This window comes from Miscanthus floridulus, chromosome 14 (assembly GCF_019320115.1).
Source record: "Miscanthus floridulus cultivar M001 chromosome 14, ASM1932011v1, whole genome shotgun sequence".
Classification (NCBI taxonomy): domain Eukaryota; kingdom Viridiplantae; phylum Streptophyta; class Magnoliopsida; order Poales; family Poaceae; genus Miscanthus; species Miscanthus floridulus.
The window spans coordinates 11,593,281-11,608,929 of NC_089593.1; the positions used below are offsets into that span (position 1 = coordinate 11,593,281).

General features: G+C 40.8%; 3 protein-coding genes across 3 annotated transcripts; 1 reads left to right on the forward strand and 2 right to left on the reverse strand.

The window, feature by feature from the left end:
- The first annotated feature begins 808 nt into the window (after positions 1-808).
- On the forward strand, positions 809-8,453 carry LOC136504116 (alpha-L-arabinofuranosidase 1-like). The gene is made up of 17 exons (XM_066498981.1): positions 809-998; positions 1,496-1,550; positions 2,085-2,281; positions 2,483-2,613; positions 2,703-2,850; positions 3,241-3,310; positions 4,305-4,450; positions 4,537-4,582; positions 4,676-4,728; positions 5,266-5,410; positions 6,414-6,532; positions 6,657-6,728; positions 7,109-7,215; positions 7,343-7,399; positions 7,491-7,689; positions 7,808-7,951; positions 8,205-8,453. The coding sequence occupies exons 1-17, from the start codon at positions 819-821 to the stop codon at positions 8,325-8,327; spliced, it is 1,992 nt and encodes a 663-aa protein (XP_066355078.1). The 5' UTR covers positions 809-818; the 3' UTR covers positions 8,328-8,453.
- On the reverse strand, positions 5,477-6,283 carry LOC136504118 (uncharacterized). The gene has a single exon (XM_066498984.1). It carries the CDS (start codon positions 6,255-6,257, stop codon positions 5,892-5,894), a length of 366 nt encoding a protein of 121 aa, XP_066355081.1. The 5' UTR covers positions 6,258-6,283; the 3' UTR covers positions 5,477-5,891.
- A 336-nt stretch (positions 8,454-8,789) lies between the features above and the next one.
- LOC136505039 (aladin-like) lies at positions 8,790-13,675 on the reverse strand. The gene is made up of 15 exons (XM_066500112.1): positions 13,431-13,675; positions 13,281-13,338; positions 13,003-13,170; positions 12,204-12,318; positions 11,998-12,097; positions 11,707-11,889; positions 11,008-11,066; positions 10,827-10,914; positions 10,672-10,747; positions 10,236-10,335; positions 10,096-10,147; positions 9,531-9,668; positions 9,332-9,419; positions 9,173-9,233; positions 8,790-9,071 (listed from the first exon to the last, which is right to left on the reverse strand). The coding sequence occupies exons 1-14, from the start codon at positions 13,484-13,486 to the stop codon at positions 9,180-9,182; spliced, it is 1,335 nt and encodes a 444-aa protein (XP_066356209.1). The 5' UTR covers positions 13,487-13,675; the 3' UTR covers positions 8,790-9,071; positions 9,173-9,179.
- Between the last annotated feature and the right edge of the window lie 1,974 nt (positions 13,676-15,649).

Here is a 15,649-nt window from a genome sequence, read left to right on the forward strand (position 1 = left end):
GTAGTCATCACATCGAATCTTGCGATACGTGCATGGAGCATTAAATGTAGACGAAAAAAAACTAATTGCACAGTTTGGTTGAAAATTACGAGACGAACGTTTTAAGCCTAATTAGTCCATGATTGAACACTAATTGCCAATAAAAAACGAAAGTGCTACAATAGCCAAATTCTCAAAATTCACGAACTAAACACGCACTTAGCATTGCTAGTTTCAGTACGAAGCCAAAAACAAAAGCGGCGGAGAGCGAGAATGTCTTGCTTCTGTCTGTTGGCAGCTGCAGACCGCCGGTGCACAGATTTCAGAAAAAATATTGGACTAGCCCTGCCTTCAATTACTTGAATTGCTTCTGTTTAATTGTTTTTGTTGTGTGTTGGTTGCCACATCGTTTACTTTACAGTTTACACACATCTGTTCAATTGTCTCTGCCACGAGGTCCCTCGCCCTCCTCTGCCAGTCCTCCCTCCCTGCCTCCCCCACCGCTTCTGGCGCCATTTTGCCTACTTAAAGCACCATGGCGTTGGCGTTCTTCCTCAGCGAGCGCTCACACTGCTGCCACAGCACTGCGCGCTTGAGCGAGCTTCTTGGTCTTCAGGTGACACGCCTTGGCTTCTCAAACTTCTATCTTCCATTCCAGTCGTACGCACTGTTCTTGGCCGAGCTCACGGTGTATGCTGAAATGCCTAACAGAAACTGCATTTCAGTTTTCGAACAACTGCATTTCATCTTCTGTTGAGGATTTATCCTTTATGCATGCGGTTGATAACCTTACTGAGCTAGCGTTTGATTGGATTGGCATGCACAGCACAGGTGCGCTCATGGGTTCCAAGCAAGTCTACTCCTGCGCCATCCTCTGCTCCTTCCTTCTCTTCTCGGTGGTGACCTGCAGAGGTGCTGCGACAGAACATGGATGGACGCAATCGGCAACGCTTGATGTTGATGCTTCCTGGTGGTTCCGAAGGGAAATCCCTAAAACGTTATTTGGACTGTTCTTTGAGGTGAGACCTTGCTTCTTCAGTTTCCTGTCAGTTCAGTTCAATCCACCCATTTCTGCATTTCTTGCAACAAAAGATCTTATGCTTTAGAAATTGGAGACCCGGTGAATATACAAGTTAGTCAACCCAGGAGATATAGTTAGCTTCTCATGTTTTTTATTATTATTATTTTACGCTTACAAGGAATAATTAGTATGGCATCTGAGGTTCTAGGCTCCTAGCATTTGTTCACTCTGCAGTCTGCAGTGCACTCATTTAACTACATAGTGACATTTGATGTTCATGTCCATGTTTTCGCACATCTTATATCAAATTTTCTTTCTTTCATGAATGTCATGGGATTTTATCTTCCCTTGCATGCTGGAACAAAGAAGCAGTAAAAAAACTACTTGTGCTTGTGCACAACAGTTTTTCCAATTTTCACTGAGCGAAAAAAAAAATCATGATATTCAAGATTATCCTCTATCAATTCGTGATAATTAAATCAGTGAATATTATAGGAGATCAACCATGCTGGAGCCGGTGGAATCTGGGAGGAGCTTGTTAGCAACAGAGGTACTACTATTACTCTTAGCTTTTATATATGCTTCAGGGAAAAATTCCCTGTCAAAGTGACCCGGGCAAATTTGATCAGGTCTCTGATTTGGTTGCTCCAAGGGAATTAATAGATAGGTTCAAATCTTGGCTGTGAATCTAGAGTTTGTGCTGATTAAATTTTGTGCAGCACCTTGTCAGCACTCATGAAGATATATCCAAAATGTCCCTTATATTAGTGATTCATACATGCTGATGTTTACTGAATAGAAGTAAAAATTAAATTGATCCACTTGTGCAAGTTCTACACAAAACATGTCTTGCATATAAGAACAATTCTAGACAAGGTTATGTTAATAGGGCTATTTATCCTCATTCTTTATGCTGCTTGTTGATTAACTCAGTTCTGTTGTTTAACTAAATACACTGAAGTTCAGTATTAAACCGTAGAACAGTAGAAGGAAAACATTATATATATTTTCTTTTATAACTGCCACTAATATTTGAGACTTTGAGTATTAGCATTAACTCACTGTGACATAATTTGTCCTTTAGGTTTTGAAGCTGGAGGGCCCTACACCCCTTCAAACATAGACCCATGGAACATCATTGGAGATGAGTCTTCCATATACGTGACGACTGAACCTATCTCCTGTTTCGCTAGAAATATTGTTGCTCTAAGAATGGAGGTTCTCTGTGACAAGTGCCGAACTGGGGGCGTTGGCATTTACAACCCAGGATTCTGGGGCATGGTATGATAATACTTTTTTTTTTGAAGAAAGTATGATAATATTCATGTGGATTCTTTTATGGGAAATGACAGCTTTCAGCAGCCTATCTAATGGATAACCATCACATCCTTTGAACCAGTGCTATGATTTTTCTTCACCCATTTCCATTTTCCACTTAGGGACTTATGGTTTTATGAAGATCCTGACCATTTTATTTTACAGAACATAGAAGAGGGGAAAACCTATAATCTAATCATGTATGTCAGATCACTAGAACCTGTGGAGTTGACAGCTTCACTCACTTGTTCAAGACCTTCACATGCATTGGAAAACCTAGCATCAGCTTCTATACAGTATGTATCTTTTCCCCAACATGGATAATATTTTTGAGTTTGTTCTTTTTTCCTTGCTAAATGATGTAATTGCATGTTGACTGTTGAAGAGATAATAACGTGTCAAACTGGACAAGGGTAGAACTGCAACTATTAGCTCATGAGACATGTAGAACTTCACGACTTGATCTAACAACTTCCAAAAGGGGAGTCATATGGTTTGATCAAGTGTCGCTCATGCCTTCAGATACATACAGGGTGCGTTTGTTTTTCCCACTCTATTTTGGCTATTGGCAACCACAAATGTATTATTTCACACAGTTCATGAAGATCCACTAGTTATATACAATGAATTGTAAGAAGATACGAGCTTGCTCTGTTTTTAATTAGCAGGCATATATTCAATGGGAACCTTTTCATAATATTGTGCCATACTGCCATCAGAGTTGTTCAATCATAATTGGAAATTAGTCATGCTTAAAATCCTGAGCTCAAGACTTCACTATGCTAACCTATTAGATCAATCAGATAAACTATGTTCACTTTTGTAGAAATTTGAAATAAACTTAACCTTAATTTTCTAATGCCAGGCAATTCTTACTATGATGTTTACCTTAATTGCTAACTGATTTTTTTCTACATGTACAGGGCCACGGTTTTCGTAAGGAGCTCATACATATGCTTCTGGATTTGAAACCACGATTCCTACGTTTTCCTGGTACTTTCTACCTTTTAGAATGATCAAAGCTAACTATGGATTGTATTAAGCGATCTTTTCGTGAACTTTGACTTTCCATTCCATTGCATTAGAAGTTGAACAAACTACTAGAATACACAACTACAGGAGGTCTATCAAAAAATGCTACTGACTCACCTAGAACAATAAAATATAACGACAACACTTTATTTCCTCTATGCTGAAATGTTAGTATTTAAAGCAATCCTTCAGTTGTTCCCATATGTTCTTGAGAACACATAACTCTCACTAGAACACACAACCTAGTTAGAGCAAGTATAATAGCAGGCTGTAAGCCGACTAAATGCTGAGGTGAAGGAAAGAGGGGAGGAGAGAGAGGAGAAGCGGGCTGTAAGCTTACAGCTGGCTTGGGCACAAGAACCAAGAAAGTCTGTGAGAGAGACAAGTGGGCCATATATTAACTGTAAAGAGCTAACTACTATATGAGTGAGCTGAGAGAAGGCTGCAAGGAACCTTACAGCCAGCAAGCCGGCTGTATTATTAGCCTTGCTCTTAGTGCTCTAGCATGTATCCATTGAGTTGAACAAACTGAGAAATAATTATAGGCAGTGTACCCAAGAGACACTGTTTATCTTGTTGTATAGCCCAAAATATGTGTAACACAGGAATGCAGCACATTTTATAGGTAACAAAACACAGGAATGAAACACTTCCTGTACCTTTTAAGGAATAAAGTATTTTGGGAACACATTTCTTGCTTCTTTAGGGTCACATCCCTACACTTTTCAAGGGAAGTCTTGATTTATTACCAAAACAGTATAACACAAATATTTAACACTCTCAGAAGAAAAAATTTATGGTGAGTTAATCTGGAGTAGCATGTTAACAGCGAGTTAATGTAACATTCCTTTACATCCATATGGTTACCATGATGCTTCCTTCTTTATTCTTGAGTACGAGTACGAGTCAAAATAACCATCTTCTTACATTACAAAATTTATGCATCATTTTATAGGGGGTTGCTTTGTTGAAGGCGACCGGTTAAGAAATGCTTTCAGATGGAAGGAAACTATTGGACAATGGGAGGAGAGACCTGGACACTATGGAGACATTTGGAATTACTGGACCGATGATGGCCTTGGATATTTTGAGTTTCTTCAGGTAAATTTTGATTAATATCATCCAAGTTTGCCTCTTTTGGTTTCACCATAACTGGTCATATGTTTGCTTCAAAATGCCCACAAAAGCTTGCAGAAGACTTGGGTGCTGCCCCTATCTGGGTCTTTAATGCTGGTAGGCAATACTTATAACTATATATATTTTCCCATTTATCCATAATCATCAATAGCATGCCATTAATTTTGGAGATTTTATCTTAAATTTTAGGAATTAGCCACAGTGAGGGAGTCGACACCACTAGTATTGCACCTTTTGTCAAGGTAAATTTTGTACTCCCTAGATCTTTCATTGTTCAGGTGATGTAACAGAAAATTTTGCTTCTTCTTTCTTCAATTTTTTTCCTTCATCAATGAAACAAAGCAATCACTTTGTAGCAGTATATTCAATGACAGTAAATTTGGTTATATTGACAACAAAGAAACCCAATAATGACTTAATTCCCACAAATCTGAATGACATGGCCACATATTAATGTGTGACTGAACAAATATCTCAAAGAACTCACACTTTGTTAAGTATATTTTATAAGGGATGTGATTGACACAATTTTCTACTTTGCCATCCTTAATGCCACTCAATTAGCTATGATTAAGCCAAATTGCCATAATCTTTTTTAAAAGAAATAAAGACAACAAAATAAGAACTGGCTACTTGATCACCTATGCCAATGTTCTTAAAATAGTTCTTCCTTGTCTCTTTCTGTCTCATAGTCAAAGCAAATACCATGATGCGATATGCATTTCTCAGTAATTTTAAATTCACTATTTCTCGAAATAACTTCATCTTTCCTGCAAAAGGATGTACTGGATAGTCTTGAGTTTGCCACGGGGAGTGCAGAGTCAACTTGGGGCTCTGTAAGAGCTGAGATGGGGCATCCAGAACCTTTCCCACTGAAGTATGTCGCGATTGGGAATGAAGACTGTTACAAGGAATTTTACGAAGGTAAAGTTTAATTAATTAATATATGCAAATTATCAGTAAGTATTTAACACAACCCAGCATCTCATTTCCTGTTATCACTAAGATATCAACTTGGATCTTGCTGATACATGTTGGCATCCCAATGAAGTACAACAAAAGGAATTATAGAGCATTACAGAATGAAACCAAACCATAGAAAAACAAGACATGTTTTCCTTAACTGTTTTTGTAGTCAAAAGTTACGATGTAAATCCAAATCCTTGGGAATGACCACACATGATCTACAAAATCTTAAGCTTCTCCCAGATGATTCGATTACAAACAAAGGATCACCAACGTCTCAGCACTCTGTATTATAGTCCTCCACCTCTACTTCTGAACTGGGATCACCAACCAAATCAGGAACCAAGAACAGCAGCGAGCTCAACCCATGCCGAAATCCCTCTGTAGCTTGTAATCCGTCATGTCAAGAAGCTGGAAAAAAGGAAACTTACTCCTTAATTCACGAGCTAGAGGCGGACTTTGCGGACCCAGAAGCCGACTGCTGCGGCGGGGAAGGGATTGAGGCAGTGGAAGCGGAGGCGGCCTCCGATTCCTCGGCGGCGGAGAGCTTGCGGAGGCGGTCCTGGAGAAGGCGGACGCGGTCCTCGGTGCGGCGGAGCTTACGCCAGCGCCAGGCGAGGTAGGCGCCGAGGCCGCCGTAGACGAGGATGTAGGAGCCCCACACGTACGGGTAGGTCTGCGCGTGCTCCTTCGTCTTCCGCCACTCCTCCTCCAGCTTCGCGATCACGCCGCCTCCAGTCGCCGCTCTCGCCACTTGCTCCGGCGGCGGCGGCGTCTGTGTCTGTCCGTCTTCGGCGGCCGCCATCGGTGCGCTTGTTGGTGGGCGCTGAGCGCTTGTCTCCTGAGCAAGTGTTTTCTGAATGCACAAGCTCATAAAAACTTCTCTATAGTACTGTACTGACCTTCTCAAGAATAGCCACTTTGTTAGTTAACAATGTTCTTTATTAATTTTACTGAACAGGAAACTACCTCAAATTCTATAAAGCTATAAGAAAAGCCTACCCAGACATTCAAATTATTTCAAACTGCGATGGCTCATCTCGGCCACTTCACCATCCTGCAGATCTGTATGATGTCCATGTAAGCATACTGCTTCTGATTCTGTCATTTCCCCCCTGTTTTTTTTTTCTGCTGACTTCATAACAGAGTTTTCTTACTGTAATTTTATTGACAGTTATAAAAAATATCACCTTTTTTTTTGCAGATTTACAGTAATGCTTCTTATCTTTTCAAAATGAAAAGCATGTTTGACAGGACATCACGTAAAGGGCCTAAGGTATCTTCTTGTCTTTATGGTTTATTTATGAAGTTTGGTAATAGATGACATTAAATGTTCTCTAGAGTATTTCCTTTCTTGGATCAAGATTCTTTGATTCTTTATAAGATATCATTTTCCATTCTGTATTTGACACTTACATCTTTGTTTATTGAAATGCATTAAACATATTGTTGCACTTATATCATGTAGATATATGCAGTTTCCCACGAATGATGATGTGATAGCAACATTTTTTGTGCAGATGAGTTTAACTATCAAGTAGTATAAACTCTGTGTATATCAGGCCTCAAGAAGCACCGTTGGGCGTAGTTCTTTTTCTTATTGGGGTCATCAGATTTAGACAGTGGGTAAATTGACTCTGATATGTTCATATTCAGGTGTTTGTCAGTGAATATGCAGTTACCGAACCGAAGGATGCTGGTAACGGAAGTCTCCTTGCTTCACTGGCAGAGGCTGCATTCCTCATAGGAGTAGAAAAGAACAGGTGATCTAAAAATGTCCAGAGATTACAAGAGGAATTATATTTAAGTATCCTTATAGATATTGACAGAGGTAGAGACATTTTCTTCTTGTGGGTTAATGAGAGGGCTATGTGTGATGCTTCTTTGCAGTGACATCGTCCAGATGACATGTTACGCCCCACTCTTCGTCAATAACAACCAACCTGGGTCAGTATTGCTGAGCTTCATGCTTTTGCTCGCCCTAGCCTTCTTAATTTTGTAAAGCTTTTTAAGTGATTGTCTGAAACTTTTGTATCAGCTGGAAATGGATCCCAGACGCGATAGTCTTCAACTCGTGGCAACAGTACGGAACTCCGAGTTACTGGATGCAGACATTTTTCCGCGAATCAAGCGGTGCTGAGTTTCATCCAGTTAAAATCACATCCAGATACTCCAATTCATTGGCAGCATCTGCAATTATCTGGAGGGACACTGACAATAGCTTCCTGAGGGTAAAGGTAAAACCAACAGATCCTTCTCCCTGTAGCCTGTGTGGTTGATTTAACACATTTTACAACCGCTGTCATTTTGGAACTTTGAAATGACCAAATCCCTGTAATATCGCTGTGTTTGCAGATCGTAAACTTTGGACCTCATGCTGTGAACCTGACAATACGTGCACATCAACTTCGAACCACTGTCGATGCAAGGGGATCAAGAGTCACTGTTCTGACATCTAGCGATGTGAAGCATGAAAACTCGTTCAGAAACCCACGTAATGTAAGAGGATGACTGCTGTTCACATGCTTCCCCCCCCCCCCTATTGCTACCTTTTTTACACAAGTTCTGGATCTGTCAACTGAAATGTGGCATGTCAATGCGCATTTTGCTGATCTTTGAATTGCACACCTACACTCTGGCATCTCTGAATCAGTTTGCAGGAATTGGTCACGTTACATTACATGTAATAAACAACACACCATTCTGATGTTGCAGCAGGCTCATCTAACATTGAACTTGCAAAAATATGCAGGTGGTGCCGGTTACCAGAGGGTTGCCTAATGCAGGAGAAGAGATGCAGGCTTTGCTTGCTCCTTACTCGTTTACTTCTTTCGACTTAGCTCTAGAGGAGTACGGACGTGTGGCAGAGATGTGAAGTAATATTATACAACAGAGTTTGCAAAAAAAGTTGTCTTAATGAAGTGTAATCGTACAAACTAGGGGGCGGTCTGTGTTATGTATCTGCCTATCAGGGCTCATGTTATCTTTCTGAGACTGAAACGATTCGGCGGATGAATAAGTGTTAATGGTGGTTGAATGATTTCTTTTTCTTTTACTCTGCTTTTGCCTGAGCAAATTGAATTCTAGCTTCTCAAGGGTATCGAACTCAAATGCCGAATCCAGATATCCATAGATCCGTAGACGTTGTAACTGAATCTGCAGTTATTATTCTTAGAATCTTAGTTGTCTGCATAGGTGATTGGACTGCTGGTTCTTTTAGGCTGCACGGTGAATCCATATGTGATGCAAGTGCAAGATTTCTGCTGGGGGATGTGGCTCGCCAGAACCAGCTCAGGCAACTTACGAAATTCCCATGCTAGAATTTGGCCACAAATGCCCAAGATAAATTATGCAGAGAGTCCAGACACAGACATTGCAAATACTATCCATGTATGGACAAAATAAAAACTGGTAAAATTAACATAAGTGTACATACAGATCAAATCAAATACATCTGGAGACGAATGCATCCAATAGGCATCATTTCTCAAGTCACAATGTTTACATACATGGGATGCACTTCATGCTTTGCTTTTCTCCTAGGCGCATTGAAACGTTCAGTCTTCCAAGGCACCAACAATAATTGAAACATTCAGTCCTGAACCAGTGAGGTGCTACACTAAACAATGAAAGAAAACTAAATTTAGATTGTCTACAGCAGGCAACACAAATATCAAATCAGAGGTAACTGAAAGATTCAGACTGCTGGAGGAAACTTACATTGGAGTCAATGAGAACGAAGTATCAGTGGATATGTACAGCACCAACCACTACTCCAACACTGCATGTGCAGTCGGAACCCCATGTGTGAACAAAAAGTAGGAAGCTAAGGATGTCATTGTATTAGAATTATATGTGCAGGACTCCCAGATATCTCACCACAGAAAGCAAAGGTCCCTGCTTAAATTTGCTATGAAAACCAAAAGCGAGTGGTTTTGCTCCTTCTCCAGGTCCCCGAATGAATCCACTAGATACGAGGACAGGAATTTCAACAAATTAATGATCAAGGAATGTCACTGGAACACAGTTTTACTCTAAAAAAGAATGGTCACAGTAAATCAGAAGATTCTGTTCTTACACTAGTGATAGTGAGATAAGTGGAGATCTCCGCACATCATATACAGCAATCAGGCCACGGTACATTTCATTTCCATCTTTGAACGACAATGCCAGACGTTCCCCTGAAGCATCCCATGCTAATTTCTCTCTGCCACGGCTATATGAAGTAGTTAAAGCATAAATTAGTGAATGGAAGTAAGATTTTAGGCTCTGTTATAATAGATGAAATTCCTAAATACAAAGTGTATACTAAATGAAATAATGCAGTGCTTGTTGGCAAATAGCAGATTCTGAAACAAAATTTTATGAAAACTAAATGTTTTTAGGCTTCTGTTGTTTGATGTGAGCTTTCTTTCCTTAGTCCTTACAATCCTACAAACATATGGTCCTATGTTTTATTAATCAATAATGACTTCTGAGCTGATTCCCTTCACAAAAGTTACATCAGAAATAAATTACTCATTAATTGCGAATGGGGTTACTTGAAAAATCAACAGCCAAAATTAGCATACAAGAGGAGGAAAAAATTATGTAGTATAGAGTGTGCATGAGATCAAATGTCACAGTAATGCCTCTGTTGTTACCTAACAATCAGGGAGGAAACTTCTGGAAGTTCAACTGGTAGGAGGTGGGCATCTGAAGATAAAAAGCATAAAACAAACTATCAGACGACAAATATAACAAGCTTTAGCAACATAATATTTGGATGGTTGCCCTTATATACCTAAGGGTGGTGGCTTAGATGAGAAGTGAATTGAGCCGAGTGTCATCGAGTTAGAAAAGGATAACAATGCAACACGACCTTCTGGGTCCCAATTTGCCCCCTGACAGGAACCCAATAAAAATAAGCAAAAATGAGAAGAAGTTTAGAATCATCCACTATATGGTTTGCTGCAGAACCCAATTTGCTCCCTAACAGGAACCCAATGACTTATACAGGGCAGTGGACACATTAGGTGTGCTGTGGCCAAACACAGTATCGTGCTCACTGTTCAAGAAAAAAAGAGTATTGTGCCTCACTTCTTCACTAAAGAGTATTGTGCAATTGTGCTCCAGCGTAAAGACAATAATAGAAATATAGAATTGCAATGCAAAAAAAAATTGATGTCATATTTTCCAAAAGCAGGTATTTGTGACTGAATAGTGAAGATATTACTTACAGACACATATCCGTTAGACGAAGACCAGGGTTCTGAAGTCCATGTGTTCGTCTCCCAGAAGTGAAATGTACCATCACTAGCAATAAATGAATTTTGTAAATCTTTGGAAATATCATTGACAAGAAATGAAAATGAAAATTCAAAATTGACCTTACAATTTAGCAGCTAGAAGGTAATCTCCACTGGGTGACCACCGCACTAATGATATATTGCTTAAGCCACGCTGTATAGGAGTTCCCAACCCTGAAGCAAAAGAAAGGTGTCAAGATTATTGTCAACAATTCTGTACAAATGGGGTTGACTGCCTGTATTGACAAAAAAGACCGGTATATGTACCTTGAGACACATCCCAAATAGTGAAAGATGGACTATTACATGAGGCAGATGCCAAGTATGTGGAGAATAGTCAAAGGGCGTACCCAGTGTAGAGAGCTCCCGCTCTGTGCGGGGTCTGGGGAAGGGTGTTAGTGGCAAGCCTTACCCTCGCCTGTGCAATGCGAAGAGACCGCGACTCAAATCCGGGACCTTCCGGTCACATGCGGTAAGACTCTACCGCTTGCACCAGGCCCGCCCTTCTATGTGGATAATAGTCAAGGAAAAAAAATGCCTTCAGCTGTTGGTTTCCAACAAATAATGACTAAACCTACTGTAAACATTTCTGTATGTATTGTGCTGTAAATTTGGCAAAAAAAAATGGACTTTTTGCAGTTAGCCACACTGTATTTTAGTTATTTTACAGTTCAAAAACAAGAGATACGGTGAGCAGCCAAGGCTAAAGACCTATAAACTCTTTTCTATGGCCTCCTGCCTCACTTATTAGGTCGGTTTCCATTTGTTCCAGTGGCATGCCTGCTTTGTGCATAATGGGTTTGGATGTTTGCGTTCTGTCGAGTGAGTGGTGCTGTACATTTGGGTTCTCTTTCTTGTTAATGAAATGATACATGGGTCTCTTGTGAGTTCAAGAAAAAAAAAGAGAGAGATGAAAAGCAGCAGCAACATTCACCCGATGCTACTATGCAAACTTATCAAGGATATCTCCCATCAGGTTTCCAACAAAATGCACTAACGAGCTCAGCAGAAGAGCCACGAAGAACATCCACCAGTATCCACTGACCACCAGAACCTCTGGGGAAGGCACTACAGGAAGAAGAGGTGATGCCAGGTTTCATGAACGGAACATTGCCAGGATATGATGCCGGCCAGAGGCATATCCCTCCCCTGAAAAGAAAATGATGAACTCAATCTAAAAGTAAAGTATGCCATCAAATTATTCAGAGACAACAAGGGTTGACTCAAGTTAAATGGAGAGGTGGTAGTAGTACACACTTGCAGGCAACTGCAATCATCTTCCCACTATTTGGTCTCCACTCAACAGCCTTAACATCCGTTTGATGACCCCTTGTTAAAATGCATGGTTCTTTAGCATCTGTTAGATAGATCAGCCATTGTTATGTAGTGCAACTAAGTTGACGGATAGGGTTCAGTTCATAAACTAATAAAACATAGCAAAGCAGGCACTAGGCTGATCTTACCTGAATCCTCAAAGTCTTGGACAGTAACCTGGTTCTTCCCAGACACAAATGCTAAGCAATGCTTGTATGGATTCCAACTTACTTTCTGGGAGTCAAATTCTTCAAGCAAATTTGGCTGATAAACAAGAATGATCGAATTTGAGTACAATTGTAATGATTTCGTACAAAAGAATCACACAGAAAATGTACAAGTAGGAAGCAAATCTAGCGTGGTCATCTCAAGAACAATAGCTGGAGGATACAAATTTTAAGAAAGTATGCTGGATGAATCAGTAACTGGAGTTTTGATATAACATCACACTTCAAGTTGTGTTGAGCTGTGCTTTTGCAATCTGAGTAACCTTGTTACCTCCTGAATCATGAAATAAGTAATCTTACTATGTTAAAACAATTCAACATAGTTCAGATCATGAAAGCACACTGTGGCACTAGGGAAGTGAGAAGCAGACAATGCATTCACCTCTGGGCAGGGAGTTTACTTACACGCCATGTATTTGTATGTAGCTATAAGCATCGGCAATTCACAAAAGATGTGATAAAACTCTGGAATTCTCTTATCTACACACATGCAAGTGGTTTAAGTACGCGGGCATTTCTCGGAACAAATATGACGAACATTAAATTGTAGCAACTCAGATAGGACAATCCAATGTGAACATCATTTTAGTAACTCAGATTCTTTTAGCAGATTTGGCTGGCAAACCAGAACGGTCGAATGTGAGTGTCATTGTAATGAGTTTTATTTACTCAAAAATTTCACATTGAGCGTAAGTGATTCAGATAGGACGATCAAACTCACATCTAGTGGAGGGAAGACCATCCGCCTGAAGAACTCGGATATGCTGGCCGCCAAACCAGGGGCGGGGGCAGTCTCAGCAGGCTCGACTTGGTCCGTAGCAGGAGCAGCAGGCTCGCGGCTGGGGAGAAGAGCCTCCGGCTGGAACGGAATCGGGGCGAACACCATCCCCTGCAACGACGGCCAACAAGCTCCAAATTTGAGCCCCTCGTCAGGCAGATAAGCGCAACGCGGTTCACAGATGAAGAGTAAGTGCGAGGAGTTGAGGGGAGCGGACTGACGAGGACATCCCCGTAGGCGTCCTTGGCGCGGGCGTCGGAGAGCGCATCCGCCGCAACTGCGAGAGGGCAGGGGGAGGCGGATCGAATCAAACGAGCGAGCGGACGGAAATGCTAGATAAAGGGGGGAACGGATTTGCTGGGAGCTTAACGAGGTCGCGGTTGATCTCGCAGATGGTGACGGCGCCCGGCGGAGAGAAGCTCGGCATCGCAGCTAGCTAGGTAGCTAGGGTTGGGAGATAGATTCGAGGTTCCTGGTTCCCGGTCCCAGCACGGAATGGGGGGCTTGAGCTCGAGCAGCAGACGAGGAGGCAGTCAGGGAAAGCGGCGGCGGCGGGAGGAACCGAGCGGGGAGAGTGCGGCGGCGCGACGGTGGGCTGCCGGCGAGGCCGCGCGGCTTAAACCCTTTTCCAGCAGAAAAGGAGAGGGAGGGGAAGGGAGAGACGTATAACGGACGGATGGGATGGCTGCTCGCTGATGGATCCGACGGCTGAGAAGAAGCCCACCCCCGTTTGGTTTCTTTTCACAATTGGAAAAAGTCTATGCAGCCACAACCGTTTAGGTGGACTATTTAACCCTAAACTATGAAACAGAATTTTCTACTCCCCAACTTTTCAAAACCGATTAAATAACTCTGGAGCAGTTTTATACAGTAGTTTGCTACAGTGATGATGGTTTTGTCTTTTTATTTATTTATTTTCGCTGAATCTTTAAAAAAATATAGTAAATCACAGAAAAATCATAAAATAAAAAAATCAATTTTGTTATGAGTATATCTACACAGTAAACATATAATATGGTATGCTTTTGTACAAAGTTTTTATTGTAGATTTAGATATATGTTTTTCTATAATTAATTAAAATAATTCATAGTTACGGCTTCTATGGTCCAATTGTGGCGAATTTTTTATGGTGCGCTAATTATTGTATGCTTGAACTATAGTAAAAAAATTCATACTCATTGGATCATGTATAACTTAGTTATAGATTTATTTTAGTTTATACTTGTTAAATCTATGCTTTATCTATAACTAAATTATACATGATCCAATTAGTATGAAATTTTACTATAATTCAAGCATACAATAATTAGCCCATCATAAAAATTTCACCACAATTGGACCATAGAAGCTCCAGCTATGAATTATTTTATTTAATTACAGAAAAGCATAGATCTAAAGCTATAACAAAAAATTTGTACTAAAACATAACATATTATATATTCGTTGTGTAGATCTACTTACGTGGAGTCCAACAAAACTAGATTTTCTATTTTATGATTTTTCTGTGATTTACTATGATTTTTCAAAGATTCGGCAGAAATAAATAAAAAAAGAAAAAGACAAAACCGCGGTAACAAAATCACCGTCCAAAACCGTTTGGGGGTTATTTGACCGGTTTCGGAAAGTTCAGGTGGTAGAAAATCCGGTTTTATAGTTTAGGGTGAAGTAATCCACCCTAAATAGTTAGGGGGCTATGTAGACTTTTTTCTTTCACAACTCAGATGCTCCTCTCATCTCTCTCCTCTGCCTTCTCGCTCCCATCTGCACCTCAATGCCTACCCAGATCGTCGCCAACGCCGAGCCACTCCTGCCCTATTGAGGATAATCTTGCATACGGCACGGCTAGCGGCCGGACATCCAACGTCCGAACACCCATGACTATAGTTCGTTCCTACACCCGTTTTCGCGTGTCCATGCGGAGGCATGCGTTGCCCGGACATCGCCCACCTGTGCTGTGTCGCTCAGATGTCGTCCACGCGGGGACCGCTCGTGCCCCTCCTGCTTCCCACATGCATCCCCGATCTACTTTTGAAATATTCAGATGCAACACTTGCAACGTACAAAAGAAGATAGATGAAATATTTAAAACGGGCGTCTAAAACATTTGCATCGCCCGACTGTGCTGCGTCGCTCGGACGTCGCCCACGCGAGGACCGCTCACGTCCCCTCCTGCTTCCCACGTTCATCCTCGATCTACTTTTGAAACATCTAGATACAACACTTGTAACATGCAAAAAAAGACAGATGAAACACTTGAAAATAGGCGTTTGAAACATTTGCAAAAACAAGTGAAAACACTTCAAAACCATGGCAAACATACGTGATATCTACATAAAACACTTCCAACATATCTATGAAACATATGCAACATTCAGATAAACACACTTGCAATATATGTATGAAAAACAGATGAAACATTGGGAATACACGTTTGCAAGATACGATACGTGTACAACCATTGCAACATATCAACATCCCGATCTACTTTTGCAATATCTGTATGAAACACTTATAACCTACCTCTGAAATATCTGAAACACTTGAAACATACGCTTGCAACATGCACTTTTAGCACAACATTTTTTTACT

What these genes read in the sequence shown, in the direction of transcription:
- LOC136504116 (XM_066498981.1), top strand. Translation starts at nt 819, where the DNA reads ATGGGTTCCAAGCAAGTCTACTCCTGCGCCATCCTCTGCTCCTTCCTT. An exon ending in TTACAAGGAATTTTACGAAG is followed by an intron (nt 5,411 to 6,413) that starts GTAAAGTTTAAT and finishes TTTACTGAACAG; the next exon opens with GAAACTACCTCAAATTCTAT. An exon ending in CGTTCAGAAACCCACGTAAT is followed by an intron (nt 7,952 to 8,204) that starts GTAAGAGGATGA and finishes AAAAATATGCAG; the next exon opens with GTGGTGCCGGTTACCAGAGG.
- LOC136504118 (XM_066498984.1), bottom strand. Translation starts at nt 6,257, where the DNA reads ATGGCGGCCGCCGAAGACGGACAGACACAGACGCCGCCGCCGCCGGAG.
- LOC136505039 (XM_066500112.1), bottom strand. Translation starts at nt 13,486, where the DNA reads ATGCCGAGCTTCTCTCCGCCGGGCGCCGTCACCATCTGCGAGATCAAC. An exon ending in TATTTGGGATGTGTCTCAAG is followed by an intron (nt 10,915 to 11,007) that starts GTACATATACCG and finishes CTTTTGCTTCAG; the next exon opens with GGTTGGGAACTCCTATACAG. An exon ending in GTTTCCTCCCTGATTGTTAG is followed by an intron (nt 9,669 to 10,095) that starts GTAACAACAGAG and finishes TACTTCATATAG; the next exon opens with CCGTGGCAGAGAGAAATTAG.